This window comes from Mytilus galloprovincialis, chromosome 11 (assembly GCF_965363235.1).
Source record: "Mytilus galloprovincialis chromosome 11, xbMytGall1.hap1.1, whole genome shotgun sequence".
NCBI classification, from domain to species: Eukaryota; Metazoa; Mollusca; class Bivalvia; order Mytilida; family Mytilidae; genus Mytilus; species Mytilus galloprovincialis.
The window spans coordinates 9,795,853-9,817,395 of NC_134848.1; the positions used below are offsets into that span (position 1 = coordinate 9,795,853).

Below are 21,543 nucleotides of genomic sequence, written 5' to 3' on the forward strand. Positions count from 1 at the left end.
CAATCTTCAAGATACAAGGAGGTTTGGAAATTATATTATGTTTGTTTAAAACGCATACTTTTCACTTCAACGACAAGAGTTATCGTTCTTACAATGTCAAATTTCGTCTAATTTCTGCTAATCATTTCAAGTAACGTTTAACTTGTTCCTAATCGTATTTATGTTTTTGAAATTGGGAAAGGGATGGAATGAGGATATTTTGCTATTAGAGCAGCAAGAAAATAAAAAAATGTGTCAGAACTTCTTTCTGCAGGAATGCTTTATTTTGCATATACAACTTGTGTATAAAGATATGACCATCTCTTGGCTTCCCCCATTCCGATAGAAAACATTTTTTTATGCTAAAATGGTGCCTCATGTTTTACTGTGCATGATAGTTGAACACTCAGCCGACTTCGGTCGGAATGAACGTCTCGTGTAGAGAGAGTAGTACCACGCCATCTGCACACCAAAGAACCATAACAAATACTCTGCGATGTATCAGTAGGTTGCAAGGCAAGTTTCTGTCCGTATTCAACATAATTTATCCTCATTTACAGTGGCAGTTCAATTAATTTGTCCTGTGTCAAGGTCAATCCCTACGTTGCAGGACCTACCTGTCGTATTCATTATTAATTTGTTATCGTCAAATATTTGCCGCTGGACGTTACGCATACAACAATTAATTAATCCATCAAACAAATAAGATCGTTACTGTTTTGATACGTCCAGACCATTTGTATGCATGAGGGTCTGCATGGGAAGGGGGAGCGGTCTTCAGTTTAGTTCTTTGTTCTGTAAACTGTATTTTTTTCTATTTTTTTTTGTATATTGTTTTTGCAATTTTACTCTGATCTTTATATATTTTTCCCCCATTCTCTCTTTTCGATATATTGTTTGCCCATTTGTTCTCTATTCTGTAAGTATTTTTCCCCCATCCTCTCTTTTCGATATATTGTTTGCCCATTTGTTCTCTATTCTGTAAGTATTTTTCCCCCATTCTCTCTTTTCGATATATTGTTTGCCCATTTGTTCTCTATTCTGTAAGTATTTTTCCCCCATTCTCTCTTTTCGATATATTGTTTGCCCATTTGTTCTCTATTCTGTAAGTATTTTTTCCCCATCCTCTCTTTTCGATATAGTGTTTGCCCATTTGTTCTCTATTCTGTAAGTAATTTTTGCCCATTATATGTCCAAGAGTAACCCCCATCTAAACCTTCTGTTATCTTAGTGTACTTTTTATTTAATACCGGTATGGGATCTTGTGTGTCCAAGAGCAACCCCCATCTAAACCTTCTGTTATCTTTGTGTACTTTTTTTCATACCGGTATGGGTTCTGGTGTTTCCAAGAGCAACCCCCATCTAAACCTTCTGTTATCTTTGTGTACTTTTTTTCATACCGGTATGGGTTCTGGTGTTTCCAAGAGCAACCCCCATCTAAACCTTCTGTTATCTTTGTGTACTTTTTTTCATACCGGTATGGGTTCTGGTGTTTCCAAGAGCAACCCCCATCTAAACCTTCTGTTATCTTAGTGTACTTTTTATTTAATACCGGTATGGGATCTTGTGTGTCCAAGAGCAACCACCATCTAAACCTTCTGTTATCTTTGTGTACTTTTTTTCATACCGGTATGGGTTCTGGTGTTTCCAAGAGCAACCCCCATCTAAACCTTCTGTTATCTTAGTGTACTTTTTTTTTCATACCGGTATGGGATCTTGTGTGTCCAAGAGCAACCACCATCTAAACCTTCTGTTATCTTTGTGTAGTGTTTTTCATACCGGTATGGGATCTTGTGTGTCCAAGAGCAACCCCCATCTAAACCATCTGTTATCTTTGTGTACTTTTTTCCATACCGGTATGGGATCTTATGTGTCCAAGAGCAACCCTCATCTAAACCTTCTGTTATCTTTGTGTACTTTTTTTTCATACCGGTATGGGTTCTGGTGTGTCCAAGAGCAACCCCCATCTAAACCTTCTGTTATCTTAGTGTACTTTTTATTTCATACCGGTATGGGATCTTGTGTGTCCAAGAGCAACCACCATCTAAACCTTCTGTTATCTTTGTGTACTTAATTTTTATTTTATACAGGTATGGGTTCTGGTGTGTCCAAGAGCACTTCTGTAGCCAACGCTTTCCTCCACGATATCTACGTCAAATGTGAGGGCGATCTAAACTTTAATTCAGAGGAATGGACAAAATATTCTCTAGAAGTGAATAATACATTAGTGGCGTTTACTAAACAAAAAGTAAATGAATCTGACATTGACCTAAAATCAAGTTACATGAAAATCAGCCCCGGAAATATACAGGAATTTTATCCAAATTGTTCGAAACGAGTCTACCTGACGATTATTCACCCGGATGAAGACAATTTCTGGAAAATTCTCTGCTGCATGTATGAGATACCGGAAAACCAAAATGTTGTAGTGGTGCATTCTGGGAGTGTGAAGGTAACGAAAGGACATTCACACTGGGTGGATAAGGAGGGATACAATCATAAAAATGACGTCACTAAACTTTTGAATTATCAAAATGAGGTCAAAGAACTGAAAGAACAGCACAAACGTGAAATATCCGAAATTCGGAAAAAGCATGGTGTCCCGAAATCATCTCCATCTTCATGATCTTGGAGTGCATGGGGCAAATACCTAGTAAATTATAACGTCTTGAAAGGTTATTTTATTTCTACTGCTTTGACGGCTTCCTGCGATCGACGTTACGCTGAAGCCATTTTTTTTTTGGCTGGACTTCGAGATTGAATTTCTCTCTCAATTTTGAAACCTAATTTAGCCATAAAGTTTAGAAAGGTATCAAAGCAAAAAAGAGGAGGAAAGAATAGCCTTTCAAGACGTCATACTTTTTTTGGACTAAAGCAAAAAACAATCTAGGACTGTCTTATAGCAGTGCTCAGATACATTCTAGCTCTTAAAATTTTCGTGTATTTCACCGAGTTTATAGTGAAACTATGGAAGGACAAAACGGTTGTTTATGTTCATTTACATTGTGTGAAGGTTTTATTCATTATATGATGAGATTTTTCAAATATATTGTGTTATTTTACAATTGTGAAACGTGTTGAGGCGACATTATACACTCGACATTTTACGACTAAAAATGTAGTGAGAAATAATTGTTTTGCGTAATTGGCGCGACTTCAAATAGATATAAAAGATGTGGTTCTGAACATCAGATTCCTGACTTAGGACAGGTGCAAACAAAAAGTAAAATCACAAAAATACTGAACTCAGAGGAAAATCAATTCGGAAAGTCCATAATCACATGGCAAAATCATACAACAAAACGCATAAAAAATGAATGGACAAGAACTGTCATATTCCTGACTTGGTACAGGCATTTTCAAATGTAGAAAATGGTGGATTGAACCTGGTTTTATAGCGCTATACCTCACACTTGTATGACAGTCACAATAAAATATTTTTGCTTTGCTGATTTGATTTTGATTTTTCATTTGCAACATTTTAAAAATAGATTGATGCACTTCCAGACAGCACACTTTTGTTCTCCGTTAAGTTTGGAATAATTGGAAGTGTGGTCAGAGCTAAAATGTTCTTACTCATAAATGTCACGTGCTTAAAGCGGATAAGCAGGAAATACCATTTTTCAAGTCTTTTGTTTCACCCGTCCGCCCGCCCGCGGTAAGAACCCACGACCTCCCGCACTAGAAGCGAAAACGAAACCACGAGACGTTTTAACTTCCTATAGAAAGAATACTGCAGTTTTGTAATCATTTGCACATAATTTCATAAGCTTAACATGTCAAAGGTTGGGCTAACTATTATTATCTAGATTTCATGTATAATGAGAAAAAGGGGGTATGAGAGTAAGTCGGGTATTCGATACCCAGGGGCGGATTCAGCCATTTAAAAAAAGGGGGGGGGGGTCCCAACCCAGGACAAAAAAGGGGGGTTCCAACTATATGTCCCCATTCAAATGCATTGATCGGCAACAAAAAAAGGGGGGTTCCAACCCCCGGACCCACCCCCACCCCCCTCTCTGGATCCGCCAATGATACCGGTAACACAAAACAAAAGAAAGACGCACAGGTAGATTTACAGCAATTCAATTCGTATAATCTATTACTAGTATATTCAATTTAAACTAAGGGAGCTCCCATTTGATTATTTAGTGGTGGGGGAGGGGCTAGGATGCAATTTTATTCTGCATTTTTTTTAAAGTTATAATCTGTCCTGCTTTTGAATTTTTCATTCTGTTCGGTTCTGCCTATTTTACAAGTTTATCCTGACTTTTTTGTTTTTTTAACATGACTTTTTAATAATTGTAGGGCCCTTTATAGCTTGTTGTTCGGTGTGCGCCAAGGCTTCATGTTGAAGGCCGTACATTGACCTATAATGGTTTACTTTTATAAATTGTTATTTGGATGGAGAGTTGTCTCATAGGCACTCACACCACATCTTCCTACAACTATAAAATGTCATCCTGCTTTTTTATGTCAAGTTGATCATCCTTTTTTGACTCGTCCCCGTCTTGACTCGTCCCCGTCTTGCCTTCTTCAAATTTCATCCTAGCCTCCCCCCCTAAAACCCAAATGGTACAAGAAGCTAGAGCTGAATTATGGTCATGGAAACGGTCTGAACGACTAACTCAATTTTTAGATTCTTAGCTGAAACTCAAAATTTAATATTCAAATCCAATCGAATATTAAATTATCGTCCACAGCCTTACTTCATATATATCATTTTGTAATCTAGACTATTGATTCATTAAAGTTTTAGATACCGAAAGAGATGAGTGATAAGATATAACCAATTAAAATATATTGTTTTTATTTAGTTAATAAATTTAATGTGAGCAATTCGTATCATTTAAAAGCAACATCAATATCATGTTATCAAAGGTACCAGGATTATAATTTAATACGCCAGACGCGCGATTCGTCTACACAAGATTCATCAGTGACGCTAATATCAAAATAGTTATAAAGCCAAACAAGTACAAAGTTGAAGAGCATTGAGGACCCATAATTCCAAAAAGTTGTGCCAAATACAGCTAAGGTAATCTATTTCTGGGATAAGAAAATCCTTAGTTTTTCGAAAATTTCAAAGTTTTGTAACAGGAAATTTATAAAATGACCATATAATTGATATTCATGTCAACACATGAATGTAACAGTTTTAAAATGCGTTTTCTGAAAACTAAAGTTTTTATGTTTTTATGTGTTTTCGTTCACCAGTCATCAATCACTTCCACACTGTAAATGAAATTTTAGAAAACAAGCAAGATCTTGATGTCCATATTATATCTTCTTTTCAAACAAAACTAAAACCATAAAACCTTCCAAATTTGAATGCAAAAATAACAAAAAAAATTAGTGACGTAAAAATTTTGTAAATTCAGATATGTTTGCAATTGCCATAACATGTAAATTTATCACTATGATTTCATGAAAACAAGCTTGCTATAAGGTGTTAGTTTTTTTCTCATTGTTGAAGGCCATACGGTTGCCTTTAGATGATTACTTCTACGTCATTAGCAATTGGTCTCTGGTGTAGTTGTATCATTGATAAAAAAAAGTATTAAAAAACAAGAATGTGTCCACAGTACACGGATGCCCCACTCGCACTATCATTTTCTATGTTCAGTGAACCGTAAAATTGGGGTCAAAACTCTAATTTTGCATTAAAATTAGAAAGATCATATCATAGGGCACATGTATACTAAGTTTCAAGTTGATTGGACTTCATCTTCATCAAAAACTACCTTGACCAAAAACTTTAACCTGAAGCGGGACAGACGGACGAACGAACAGACAGACGGACGGACGGACGAACAGACGCACAGACCAGAAAACATAATGCCCCTCTACTATCGTAGGTGGGGCATAATAAATATGTATAAGCAGTGGAATAATACGAATAATGATTTCTAAATTTAAAGTATGAATTTTTCTTCCCCGTCGCAAATTTTGTAAAGACTTAAACATCGCAAAATTTTGAATTTACATTATGTTTATATTAGTCAACGTCAATTTCTTCTTCTTCCTCTATTTCGTCGCAAAAATCTTCAGTTGTTGCATCTTGATACTGTTGGTATTCGGAAATTAAATCATTCATATTCGACTCCGCCTCGGTAAATTCCATTTCGTCCATTCCTTCCCCTGTATACCAATGCAGAAAAGCTTTCCTTCGGAACATTGCAGTAAATTGTTCGGAAATCCTCTTGAAAAGTTCTTGAATAGCAGTGCTGTTTCCTATGAACGTACCAGACATTTTTGTTCCTTTAGGTGGAATGTCACAAACGGCAGTTTTCACATTGTGTGGAATCCATTCAACAAAATACGAACTGTTCTTGTTTTGAACATTTAACATTTGTTCATCAACTTCTTTCATTGAAATATGTCCGCGGAAAATAGTAGCAACAGTTAAATATCGTCCGTGTCTCGGATCACATGCAGCCATCATATTTTTAGCATCGAACATTTGTTGTGTAAGTTCCTGAACGGACACTGCTCTGTAGTCTTGACATGCGCGTGATGTCAGTGGCGCGAAGCCGGGCATAAAGAAATGCAGACGCGGAAACGGTACCATGTTTACCGCCAGTTTTCTTAAATCAGCATTCAATTGTCCTGGAAACCGTAAACATGTTGTGACACCAGACATCGTTAAACTTACTAAATGGTTTAAGTCCCCGTATGTTGGAGTTTTTAATTTTAGTGTGTTGAAACATATATCGTAGAGAGCCTCGTTGTCGATGCAGTATGTCTCATCTGTGTTTTCGACTAGCTGGTGAACAGACAATGTAGAGTTGTACGGCTCTACAACTGTATCAGATACCTGAAAGAGACAAACTAGATAAAAACATAGATATAAGTGTTCGTTATCATGCTATACCTTCTAAGTAATATGTACATGTCATACTTAACTGTGTGATGATAGTCTTTCAATGGTATATTTATACTAGTTTTAACAATAAAACAAATAAATAGTGTGACAATGAATGGGTTTGACGTTCATTTTTTTTCAAAATTTAAACGAAAAATTTTACCATTTCTAGCTCAAAAAGTGTAAACAAATTTTATATAACCACATCTTTGTCACAAACTACAACTATTAATTTATTTGTTTGTTTTGACAAACTCGGATGTTATCTCGTTTGTCATGTTGTTTTAGATAAATGTACCTTCGCGAAAGAAATAAATTTATGCGGAAATACACTGCGTTAAAAAATACAATTGAAATGTGTTTATATAAATGGTCAGGGAAATTTACCCCTTAATTTATTCAAAGTTTTCAAAAAGCGCATTGAATTTTACTGAAATACATGTGCGTTCTTTGTGGTCGTATCAATATTCTAGCTGGCTTTCTACAAAGATAACAATAAGCCAGTCCAAAATAACAATTTGACAGATTTTGACGAGTGTCTTAATAATAAATTAAAATGGTAATTAGAAAGACATCATTAAGCAAAACCATAAATCGGTTGGCAGTACGTAATTGTGTATTTTAAGGATGATTCCCTTTGTTAAGAAACAATCTTTGAGACAACATTTCATAAAATTTACAATTTTTTATCATTATACACTTAGCAGCAGCTTATAAGACTAATTAACGTTTTAATGAAAAATTTGTTCAAAGATGCCTTCAACTACACGATCAAGACTCATGAAGAATATTATAATGATTATATTATATTAAAATTCCAGTACGATTTGAAAACGTTTAGACATTGACACTGCGAGTTCAACAAATACTGGGGAAATTCGTTCTATATCTCTTTATGATATATACTACTTGATAATTCCCCAACACTATAGGGGTAAATTCAGTAAATAAATATACGTCATCAGGGACCGCCCATTTGGGGTAGAGCTTTCTGTCTAAAAGTGAAGTCCTGTGCTCTTCTGATTGGTAGATAATGTTTGTAATAAATATTTTTTGGTAGATGGATCAAAACTAGAGTTGAAAAAAAAAAGAAATAAATGCTGAATGTACTATTTTTTTCCCCTACAGAGTTGAAAAGTAATGGGGGTCAGTATAGGAATTCAGTGTGAATCTACATTGTTTGTAAACAAGGCCATGTGAATGCCCAAAAATGCCGCATGACCCTATGTTTTTATTGTTGCAAAAGATAGGGCTACATTTGTACTTTCATGAATGATATATGAAAGTTTTTAATTTCTAAAGGTAAATCAGGTATAAATTTATTTCCACACATAAATTAGCATTAAATTCAATGGGAGATTTTTTACTGAATTTACCCCTTTAAGTTTAATAGATAAGTTTCTGTTTTGTCTGATATTGCTTGAATAGAAATCGGGCGTTTGAAGAACAGCCAATAAACAAAGATTCAAAACAAACTTAAACTTGGAACTCTCAGCTCTAATGAAATTTCGATTGATAAAGTTACATCATCGAAAACAATGCTCTGATAACTAATTTTGAACGTAAAATTATGATTATGGTTTCGTATATAATATGTTTAAGAAGCAATTCCAGAGAAAACGAGGCAAAACTTTTTTTGGAAATCTTGTGTAACAAGATTTTTTTGAAAAAAGGTCTTTTTGCATTGTTTGTACCTTGTTTTGTTGGGAAATATTTGTAATGACAATATTGACTGCTTATATATAGTGAAATACGGGTATTAATTTCTCAACAAATATAAAAAAAAAGAAGATGTGGTATGATTGTCAATGAGACAACTCTCCACAGGAGACCAATATAACACAGAAATTAACAACTATAGGTCACCGTGCGGCCTTCAACAATGAGCAAAGCCCATACCGCATAGTCAGCTATAAAAGGCCCCGAAATGGAAATGTAAAACAATTCAAACGAGAAAACTAACGGCCTAATTTATGTAAAGAAAGACTGCCTCCAATATAACTATTAATATCTCTGACATTGCCTCTTAATAATTTAAATCTGCATGTTATTGCACTTCTCCCATCCTTTAACTGAATTTTAAACATAAATTCAAATGTATAATTCTTGAACAACCTTTTATCGATGGAAATGGATAAATACACAAATATTTAAAAGCTCTAATTTTTTTCTGGTGTTTTACTCATATAGACATTAAATGTATATGTCTTTTTTCATTCATTCGAAGGCGAAAATTACGAAATTAAATTTTAAACAAGCAAACCAAGTTATAGCCAACCAAAAACATAATTTTGTATTACACTTAGCTTGCCTTAGGTGATGGCACAACAGAAAATGTATTCATAATTCTATCCGGATATTCTTCTCTAATTTTGGAAATGATCAGAGTTCCCATACCGGATCCGGTTCCGCCTCCTAAGGAATGACAGAGCTGGAAACCTTGGAGACATTCGCAAGATTCCGACTCCTTTCGGATCACATCCATAACGTTGTCTACCAATTCCGCTCCTTCTGTATAATGGCCTTTTGCCCAATTATTTCCGGCTCCAGCATATCCAGCGACAAAATTATCCGGCCGGAACAACTTTCCATAAGCACTTGCTCTGGCGTAGTCGAGTGTTCCAGGTTCTAAATCAACAAGAATTGATCTCGGAACATAGTTCCGGTTTGATCCTTCTTTATAATAAACGTCAATTCTTTCTAATTGTAAAGCTGAGTCACCGACATACTGTCCGGACTCATCAATTCCATGTTCACCAGATATCATTTCCCAGAAAATTGAACCTATTTGATTCCCACACTGTCCGACTTGTAAATGTACAATTTCCCTCATTTTGAAAAAAAGTTAAAAAGTTTATGCTTCAATCTCTGGAGAATAATTTGAAATAATTCCGTTTTCTTACCAGAATGTTGCAACGAGAGTATATTACATCATACAAAAAGTCTACATTTTGGCACGTGCAGAAATCACAATCTGCAAATATCTGTCATTTTTTCTCAATTACATTCCAATATTACAAGCTATAGCTTTCAATCGTCTGCTGCGAGAATTATGTCTCGCGCCAGATGTGATACGTACATCGTCTGCCCCGATTATTCATTACCGGTAAATGAAGAATTTGTACAAAAATGACAAAGATGAATCAGGAAATTTATGCGATGTTAGGTACAAATGAAAAAATACGACCTAAAATAACAACCCTCTGTAGTATGCACTCAACGCTGCATTTAATACGGTTTAGCGAATTATCTTTTTTTTTAATCTGGCTTAAAGAAAACGAATACGGGGAAATACGTACAATCCTATTCATGTCTTAATAGTTTTTAAATGAAGTAATTAATGAAGTGTGTTGTAATTTTATGTTTCCATCTCCGCAATGATTGGAGTGAATGTACAAGTTCCAGCCGCACTCTGTCCGTCCGTCCGTCTGCTATATGTTTTCAAATGCTGTCAGCCCTTTCATTCAGAACTAAGATTCGTAATAGTTTTTGCAAAAAAAATATATGAAAGCTTTTAATCAATATGATCTTATTTACGTATGATGGTAATTTTAATTTTTAACGTATTATTTCTAAGTCCCTTTAGTTCGTATGTGCCACGCAAAAGGGGTCATTGCAAGGCTATAGTCTCTCGCTTTTAGACCGTATTCAAAAAGGGTATGTGTATTTGGGGGGGGGGGGGATCTACAGAACAGATGATTATGTTCAACTTGATAGGTAGCTGCTTAACGTCAAGCGGCAAATTAACATGCATATTCAGGACGAGAACATTTTAATGTAATATTAATAGTCACCCTACTTTGTAATATCTGACCAAAGTTATCTGCTTCTTCAAACTACAAGATGGAGGAAGACACCCGAGCCACCTTAATGTCGCGTGCTGGGCGGAGAAGCAGCAAATACCAATTTTATAAAAATCTTTGGTTGGACCTGACCGGGATTCGCACCCATGACCTCCTACAAAAAATTAAATAATGTTCAATAGAAATAAAGAATAGAGAGAGAGAGAAATCGCGACCTCTTTCATTACACAGGCTCACAGTTAACATTGACTTTCCTTTCGTTATGATTTCAAATTTTAACTGATTCATCGTGTCTACTACTACATAGGTTTACATAGGTTTTACATTGGTTTACATTTCACAATGTGACACTCTACCCTGTGGCCAGATGTTAACAAAGCTGTATCTCTATTGTTTACAGCGCGTCCGTATTGAGTTTTCTAATTAATTGAATGATTTTTTTTACTCTTGGCTGGTATGTTTGGAGAATATGAGATAAATCCCCAGTTTTTGGTGGGGTACGTATTACTAAGTCCTTAGTTTTCTGTGTTGTGTCTTGTGTACTATTATTTGTATTTCATCTACATGTATTTCTTTCAAGCTTAGTCATCGCGTTGTCTGTTTATTTTCGATCTATGAGTGATGAAAATTAAAAGAATTTTTGATATTGGAAGAAGATTGTAAATATTGTATTTATAAAGTTTTCCATCTCATTTTCATATCCAATAAAAAAAAATTAGAGTGCGTGCGCTTAAAATCTTAATTTTGTAACTGTGTTTCAAATTTAATAGTTATTTCTACATCACAGGACATCCCCAAGAGTGCACCATTTTGATATCTTACTTTTTGGACTTTCCCTCTACTATTTTGGACTTATTAAATTAAAAAAAAAGAACCGCTTCTTTAATTTTGTAGTCCACATGTCGCTGTGAAATTTGTTTAGGCTAGCCTTGGATTTGTTTTTCCTTCTCAGACATTTTCAATCTCCCGTACATAGTTATCGGTCCTTGCACTCTCTTTGAGAGAGCAAGGACCGATAACTCTCATGGGAAATGAAGACATTTTCGTATGCATTCTTTTTCAAATCGTTTCAAACGCACATGTGATAAATGTAGATTAATTGGTATGTAAGCGAACATTACAAAAAGGAAATACACGCAGTTGTGTCAGGTCATGGTCGTGGATATGAAGAAACAGTGGTCCGATATGCTTCCAGTTTTACTTTTTTAAGAAATGTTCACTGAGACAGAAAAGGCATACTATTTATATTTGTTTCAATGTTTCGTATGGATTATAAGTAGCAATTAAACATTCTTTATCATATGAACAGTACGTATGATGTTTAATTAAACAACTTAAAAAAAATCAAAAAACAACCGCTTGTTTTTCGCACCAAGCACTAGTATGTAAAAGAGACTAATAATTTTCAAGAAAAATAAAACAGGAAATTTCGCTCGCTCGCCCTATATTCGTTGGAGCAGCTGATATCCGCAGAACTTGATTTAAAGCTGGCGTGGTACACGAAAAGTAAATTACTATTAATTTATTTCTGCAAAACATTAATACATGACTTTAATATCGTAACAATTTAGGTTTTGTTTTACTTATAAGTCTTATTCATTTCTTATGATTTTTTTTAGATTGCAGGTTTGCGCCAATTGTAAACATTTGTAAAAAATAGTAAATTTGTAATTTGGACAAAATATGTCTTTAACTCTTATCATAGCTGTACATTTATGCGAAAATTGTCTCTGATAATTGTTTTTGACAAGCTATCATTTACATTTAGCATTTATCAACCGAGTCCTTATAATAGTTCGTCAGTAGTTAAAAAGAATACAAGTGTTAATTTGCAAGCTCAGTACAGACGGGTACTAAATACATTATAGCTTTATCTTTATCTGATCTTCAGTTAGTAATATGTGCATCATTGTTTACAAAAATTCTTACGCTGCGGAAGTTTTTGCTAAAAAGGCTGTTCAGGAAATATTTACAGAATACACAAGACGATTTTGGGTGAATGACTATGCCTTAAAATCCCTATCGACACAACACCGCATTGATGAGGGTCTGGATGGTGTTTAGGGTAGGGAACGATCATTCAACTTCAAAGGGGAAAAGAAGGGGGGAGTTATGTTTTATTCCTTAAAATTATATCAAATAGCTATTGATTTTATTACAATTCTGACCCCAACATTTTATATTCTGAATCCAGTTTATCCCAAAACCATTTTTTTTTTTAAAGTTAAATGGTTGCTCCCTTTCAGATTGTAGAATAATTGGTGGAAAATATTAAGAACTGAGAAAAGTCGGACAAAAAATAAAGAATAGATAATAATTGTGTGCTAGAATATAAAAAAAAAGATAGAGAACTATGGATAAAGAATAGAGCATGATTCCTTATGAAGGGCTAAAATATAAAAAAAACCTTCAGAGAATTATAGACAAAAAATTAATGAATAGAGAAAAATGCCTTTGAAAAGAGAATACAATTGAAAGACCCCAAATCAAGAAACCAATTTATAGGTAAACACATTGGTCGTCAATGACGTTTATATATGAAGTAACTGTCTGTTATCTTATTTTTATCTGAAATCTATATAGACCCAGGGGCGGGGTCCGGGGGTTGGAACCCACACTTTTTGGGACGATCAATGCATTTGAATGGGGAGATGTGTTTGGAACCCCCTTTTGTCCTGGGTTGGGAACTCCCCTTTTTAAAATGACTGGATCCGCCCCTGACATCATCGCGGCAATCGATTTTGATTTTATTATTTTTGTGTGTTTTACGCCACTTTTAAGCACCGCTTTTGAGCTTTTTCATGGTAGCCAGCTTTTATTGATAGGGGAAGCCGGAGTGCCCGGAGAAACCCACCGGCCCTCGATTAAGATTGGAGTTGAGTGCACTCTCATGAGCGGGGTTCGAACTAACAACATCAGTGTTGACTGGCTAGTGATTACAGTAGTAACTACAAATGTACCTAGACCATTCGGCCACCGAGGCCCCGTCGCGGCATTCGAAACTTTTTTTTAATTTCAAATGATTGACTTAATACTTGTAGCGGGTGTTTATCAGATTTGTTGTCTTTCATTTCTCCCTTTAAATGAGGAGTTTTCCTTAATTCTTGTATCTTGTTTTAAGGAGGAGTATTCTGTCTTCTATACCTTTTAAGGAAAAATGCTCTTTCTTCTCTTTAAGATAGAGGGCGCGCTCGTCCATTATGGTTGTTATCAAAGCTAAGATTGCTACTCACTATATCAACTATATCCTAAGAATATTTCTTGTCACTTTCAGTTTTATCTTTCAAGTAGTAAATTTTAAAAATATAAAGGAGTAGGTTCAGTAAGGTCCCTTTTTGGCCCCAAAGTATAGCAGTTTTACAAAATTGTTAAAATGTACACTTTTAGTTATTCATTGGAAAGTAAAATGCTTCTGCTACATAAATATGGGCTGTTTTTGACAATACAATGCACATATATCGGGTACTAGCATCATTAAGTCATGCTAAATAACTGAAATCTTCACAATTTTAGCATTTTAGTTAAATTTTAGACGGTTTCTGTCTTACATGAAAGTGGCCGCATTCGTGTTCATTCTCAATAACGAAATGTAAGTTGTATTTTATGATAATACATAACATATATAAAGGTTGTGAATGAACACGGATGCGGCCATTTTCATTTTTGACAAAAACCATCTGAAAAGTGACATTTTTGGGCATATTTGATAGATTTTTCATATTAAAGCTAGAATCGGAGCGTTTTTAATGAGTAAATCAGTTAAAATCTTTCACACAAACTTATTGAATCAACTGAAATAGACACTTTTAAAAGTGTTTAAAAAGTGTCTAAAATCTTTCGTCAGATGAACTTGAAAATTGAGGCCAAAATCGACTCTTACCGGACCTACTCCTTTAAAGAACATACAAAATTCTACCTCTCAGAGCAATTAATGTGATAATGCAAATTTTTCAAAATGTAAAGAAAACATTTATATTTACTGTTATATTAATTTTTTTTCTCGATTACGAGAAATTATAATTAAAAAACAATCTTATATCTTGGATGATCATGACTTTTGTCATAACTTCGCCTTGCCTTGCCAATTACACTAAACCAGGACAGACGATATCGTGGAGTCCATCAAATACTGCGAGCTACTGTAGACGGATGAGAGCTGTTCCCTTTACCCATGTCTTTTTTTATATCAGATTCGAGACAGAAAACAAACAACACCTTCCTTAGAAATCCAGAAACAGTTAAAGAAACACCAACAGACCAGCAGAAGAAAGCAGATTGTGTTGATTATAAATGACAGTCAAATATAAAATATATCTAAAAAAAATCTCTAACCACAGTGCAACACCTAATGAAAAAAGAATGTGTCCCCAGTACACAGATGCCCCATCCACACTAACATTTACTATGTTTAATGGACCGTAAAAATTGGGGAAATCTCTAATTTGTCATTAAAATTAGAAATATCATATCATAGGGAACATGTGCACTAAGTTTCAAGTTGATTGGTTTTCAAATTCATCAAAAACTACCTCGACCAAAAAGTTTAAACAAAACTTTAACCAGAGGCGGAACGAACGGACGAACAAACAAACGAACGAACGAACGGACGGACGAACGGACGCACATACCAAAAAACATAATGCCCATAGACGGGGCATAATAAATGGGGCATAAAAACCCAACAAAACGAACGTTGACCAAATCAACAAGATCCCTTCCTCTGACTATAAAGCTGATAAAAATCAGTCATCTTTTTGGGAGGTAGGTACATGGCCACAGACCACAATTAATTCCTCTATCAGTTCTTTATAACCTTTTGCATCATTAAAAAAATTGCACCATGCACTTTTGTCCAATTGTTTGTGTGTGTAATGTATAGTCCTAGTCCAAATATATATCCAAAATTCAGAAAGATTGTAACAATCACTTTTACAAATTTAGCCAATACACATCCATACCCCTATTGACAAGTCAAGAGATGTTCCGAAAACTGTAAATATTACCTTTTTGCACTTGGCCTAATCACTCATTCCAAATCAAAATAAGTTAAAATACAACATCCAAAAATTTATTTCACCTCTCTTCTTTCATTTCCACCAAAAAAATCTAAGAAATGAGTGAGGAAGGGAAAGAAAAAAAATTAAGGAAAACTACACTCTAATTAAGGTTCCACTAAAGTCAACATATAGGACTCTGCAGAAATATCTAAACTCTTCCTGTATTTTTCTACCTATAATGAATAAAGTCCTAAACTATGGGAACAAATGTTCATTTAAACATACTTAACATATACACACTGTCAAAATAGTAAATAAACTTGAATTTTTAATGTTTTGAGGATGAACACTAAATTTTCCAAAAAATCTGGAGGCCTGTGAGATGACTTAATTTGTATAAAATTGGTATATGCGAATACTATTACATGCATTGCAGTACAAGCTAGTGTTTATTTGTCAAATAAATTTGTTGCAATGACATTTTTGTCCAATTTCTGTATTGTATCTTTGATATTCGTTCACTTAGATACATAAATTTAGCTGAAACTCGTAAATCAATACATTTTCTTAAAAAATCAACATTAGCTTGTACTGCATTGTATGTTACAGTATTCATTCATACCAATTTTTAACGAATTTAGACACCTCTCAAGCCTCCAGATTTTTTGGAAAATTAAGTGTTCACCCTCAAAACCGGTTTGGCCACAACATAAACAATTCAAGTTTATTTACAATTTTGACAGTGTGTATATGTTAAGTATGTTTACATGAACATATGTTCCCATAGTTTATTCATTATAGGTTGAATATTACAGGCAAAGTTTAGATGTTTATGAAGTGTCCTATATTTTGACTTTAGTGGAACCTTGAAAGGAACTATATACAACGAAAAGCGGGGTCATTAATTGTGGTCTTGGGCCACATGTATTATAATATATATGTGCAGAGTCGGACAGTTTAACTTCTCACCGACAGTGCAAGGGCTGTAAAGCCATTCAAGGTCGTTAAAAACTTCCATTGTTCTTGTAACTTTACTTTGAAATAAATTGTATATGTACTGAGAACGTTTGGTACATGGAAAATATCTTTCCAGAATTACATTTTTTTCTTATTGTAAGTATTGCAGTTCTAGTATAGGAATGAAAAGCCAAGGGAAGGCAGATACATGTAACAAGTAACACTGTACATATTATTTTTACTACATGAAAAGATGCAAAACGTCCCAATAAATTATACAAATACTATAGATATTTATAGCAGTTGGTATAGACTTTTAAAGTTTAATAGCTTAAAATACATTTAATTGTTGAAACAAGAAAAATTACAATGTACAAGACAACAATTGTCAACTTACAAGATCGCCTTCAAATAATACTAGAACATCTATATCTATAGGTCTCAGAGTGGCTTGAATCAAAGAATTGTAAGTTATAATAATTTAAAACAAAATAATGGTGCTTTAATTGTTTTGTCATCATAGCATAGTAACGACTTTCAAATGTATAAGACACCCCTCTCCCTTTCCATGTTCTGTGTTTGTAAAAATCTAATGAAAATAAAATAATTCGAGTTATTTCCCTTATCTCATAACATAGTCAGCGTACCGCATTTAACAACTAGCAAATCCATATTACATAGCAAGCTATAAAAGGTCCAAACATAAACATTAAAAACGTAAATAAATTCAAACGAGAAACCCGAACGGTCTCATTTATGCAAAAAAGAACAAACAAAAACTATACATGATATGCAGCAACAAAAGACAACCACTGAATTACAGCCTCCTGACTACACACAATGAGACGGCCCGGGGTTGAACATATTTGCGGGGCCCATCCCTCTCCTAACATAGATTTGACTGTTACAGATTATTCATGTATAGGATCATAATCAACCGTCTTTTCGCAAATTAGTGTGAACTGCGTCTTCTTAGAGAGCTACTATTTGATGTTAGGGGGGGGGGGGGGGAGGAAGTGGTAAGGATAAAATTTGAATAAATAGGACAGGAGTTTAGAGTTAAACAAAAAACCATGATGAGACACTTTGCAAAAAAAAAACCACCAGGGTAACAATATATGTAAATAAAGGCAGGATAGACTAATAAAATAAAAGGTAGGACCAAATAGCGTGGAAAAGGCAGGACAACATTTTTATCATATCCCCCTAAAATCAAATGGTAGCTCCCTAATATAGTTAGGTATTCAAACGCCTGTATGTTTAACACAGGAAGACTCTGTCAAAAATAAATAATTAATTCATAACTCACATAAAAAGCAAAATAATAAAAGACAATAATCTGGATACATTAAAAAGAAAGGTGCACAATATGATATAAATATAAATTATTAGTAAATACATGTAAAAATATAAAATGTAAGTTATATTTGTAAAACGTTCAGTGAAACATACAAAACAAACCTTTTGTATAGACATTAATTAACGAATGGCTCCATGTACAATAATGATATAAAAGTTCGAACAAAGCAAGGAGAAGACGGAAAAGTAAAATATAACATCAGACATTGTTTTCATATCGTAACTGCGCATGCCTGGTATTTTTTTCATTCTTGTCTCGAATTTTCCTGAAAAAGAAAGCAAAATTGATATGACCAAATCTCAACATAAACAAAACTTCTAATTGTCAACTGTTCAAGACGAATATTCATTCAAAAAAAAGGTAAGAACATTGATACATGCTAGCATTCTGACTGTTGGTGTGTTTACGTCGGTTAGATGATACAACCATACTTATTAGTGTTTATACATTTTTTTACCATTCTGTTTTCAATAATCTAAAGAAGAGCACACAATCAGTAGTCACAGTGACTACTTACACCACTCGACCATTGAGTCACCTGAAAACATTGTGTAACATAGAGTTTCTGTCAATAATTATATATAATATTTAATTATTCATCATAGACAAGCCTATTCGTATTTGTCGACGAAATTGGGAACTTCATTTGTTGTTTAACTTTATTGATAAATAAAGAAAACTGTTTCAGACTATCTTATAAACTTTACCCTTCAATGTTCCTCTTCACAGACTGCCAATCCAAACTGTTCCTCACCAAGAGGCGGAAGTTCCACTGTGAATTGTCGGGCATCGGGCATATCACCACTCAACGAGGTAAACCTGTAGCTTCCTCTAAAATAGTCCGTCAATTTCCTTTTTAAAAACTGGTACATTTTACTCATGTACACGCACAAAATAGTAACTACAAGACAAAAAATACTACTTTATCATTGTTTTATTAAAAGACACGGAACGAAATGAACATATTTCAGTATTGTTAATGCGCCAATACAGCACCGACCATTTTAATCGGCAATTCTTCAATCGATCGATCTCTCTTACTCTACTTCCATCCGTTATGTTGTCATAGGGAACATGTGTACTAAGTTTCAAGTTGATTGGACTTCAACTTTACCAAACACTACCTGGACCAAAAACTTGATCATGAAGCGGGACAGACGAACGAACGGACGCACAGACCAGAAAATATAATGCCATAAATGGGGCATAAAAAGACCTTGTAACGCAGAGGGATATAACAACACATGAACTTTTCAGTTTATAGATGATTAAGAAATAAAAGCAATGAATTATATAGTGTTGTGTTTTCTTTTATAAGCAGCATGCAAGTTTTAAGAAGATTTTAGTGTGAGCTATAATTTATTGATGACTTATGATACTCCCTTAGTCTATAAATGAAAAGTTTAAAAATGACAATAACAAAATTTCTAAGCGTCAACAATAAAAAAAAAAAGCCATACTAGTTTCAATAATTCAAAATTAAACCGAAAATAAAACTTGTAAATAACAGAAACATTAGCCGTTGATATGATGCGAAATTATTTACTTGTGACATAATTTATTAGGAAGTCACAGCACACCAAAATTTAAAAATAAGATGTGGTAATCTATTTTAACATTCTATTTTTACATTCGGGAATATTAGAATCGACTCGAATAGAAATCAATATGCAGGGGCGGATCCAATTTTAAAAGGAGAGTTCCCATTCCAAGACAAAAAAAGGGGGTCAACTATATGTCCCCCTGAATCCGCCGCTGATGTATTTTAATTATTGGTTAGATAAAAATAAATTTTTTGTTGATTTTTAAAACCAATTTAAAAATAATAATGCCAATACAGTTAGTCACATATAAGGTTTTTGAAATTCAAGCAACAACTTTTGAATTAAAAGAAATCGTTAAAATAATCTGCCATTGTCTATACAACCGACATTGTATAAGCACATATAGAATAGATCTTTTCCAAAGACGAACTATATATATACACTAATATCAGCAAAACAATGTCAAATATGCAATTTTGCTGAAGCAAATTTTTGTTCTTCCCCTCGACGGGATTCGAACTCATGCTCAGTCTATGTTGTCGGATGGTCTAGAGCGAGGGACACATATTTTCGAAAATCTATATATAATTTATTATGGTCATAAATAAGCTTTTGTCCTAAGTTCATAATATTCTATGAAGTTTCAACAAAGCTGTTGATTAAAAAAAATTGATCACAGACTAGACCAAGATGTCGACGCCGACGGCAAAAGCTAGGACTGCTATGTGTCACTTAGGCGACATAAATGTCGTATATATGCTCGGCGAAAACCATCAGTCCTAGATATAACAGGGGCGGTTATAATTGAATGCATACTAGCATGCATTTGGCAAATAGTCCAGCTGTTTGCAATGCGAGATGCCAGAGATCGATTGATTGATGGTTGATTAACGTCCAGTGGCAAATATGTCAAGCATGTTCCGGACGAGAACAAATAGCAACAAGTACATAGATACGTTGTAACTAGATCCGTCCTGGATGGACATCGGTGATATTTGGACTATCACCAGAAAATGAGGATATATTGTTCGTTGCAACAGGCCACCTTCTGACTCCTCAAAGAGTTGTTGCAAGAGTTCTTAACGTGCAAAAAAGTGTAGTTACATCTTTTCACGATACATCGGGATTAACGTCCACGTTCTGACCAAACGGGGTTGCGTATTTGTAAATACAAAATGGACACTCTAGTTCTGCACGTGTGTTACAGTCGTTTGGATGAAACTCCTTAGTTGACTATGTTTTCTCGAGCTGCTCTATCATATCCTCAGGCTCAGCTACATGTATGTGCTATTTATATATTTATATAATAAAATATATAACACAAATCAGTTTAAAATGCTTAGATGAAATACATTAAACAATAATGATCATCCAGTTCTGACATGAGAGGAGATTTATCGATCTTACCAAACAAGAACACCGGTCAAAGCATATTTTGATAAACAGATATATTTATAATTAAATACTAGTATGATCTGTCTATCACAAAACTTTATTATACAAAAATGCAATTTTCAAATTTCCAAAATATTTTTGTTTTTTGGAGTAATTTTGTGGTCGAACATAGATTTCAATTAATGTTTTGTATTCAAATATTTGTCATTAAGAAAAAAAACACCTTACCTTTCATTATTCTTCCTTTGTTGTTTAAAGTTGTTTTACCGAAATATTTTGTCTTGATATGTTTTTTGCTTTGCTTGCTACGTCGATTATAAATAATCCACTACTTTCAAACAATAATTTTATAATGCTAAAAGAACATCTCAAAACAGTTTAAAATATATTGTAAGCATTCGATGATCGTCTCGACGACTGTACATTTTCTATTTTCGACATTCCTTTGGCGGATCCAGGGAAGGGGGTGGTTCCGGGGATTGGAGCTTCCCTTTTTTTGGACGACCAATGCATTTAAATGTGAGCATATAGTTGGACCCCCCCCCCCCCTTTTACGCGTTAAACTCTTATTGTTTTGAGTCGCTTTCATCTTTCATTCCACATTCTGGCTATGATGTGATACATGTATGTATAATTGTTGTATGTA

General features: G+C 34.3%; 1 protein-coding gene across 1 annotated transcript; it reads right to left on the minus strand.

Moving 5' to 3' along the window:
- Positions 1-4,807: 4,807 nt before the first annotated feature.
- Positions 4,808-9,982, minus strand: LOC143051616 (tubulin beta-4B chain-like). Its single transcript, XM_076224513.1, has 2 exons — positions 9,153-9,982; positions 4,808-6,793 (listed from the first exon to the last, which is right to left on the minus strand). Exons 1-2 carry the CDS (start codon positions 9,672-9,674, stop codon positions 5,975-5,977), a joined length of 1,341 nt encoding a protein of 446 aa, XP_076080628.1. The 5' UTR covers positions 9,675-9,982; the 3' UTR covers positions 4,808-5,974.
- Positions 9,983-21,543: the final 11,561 nt, after the last annotated feature.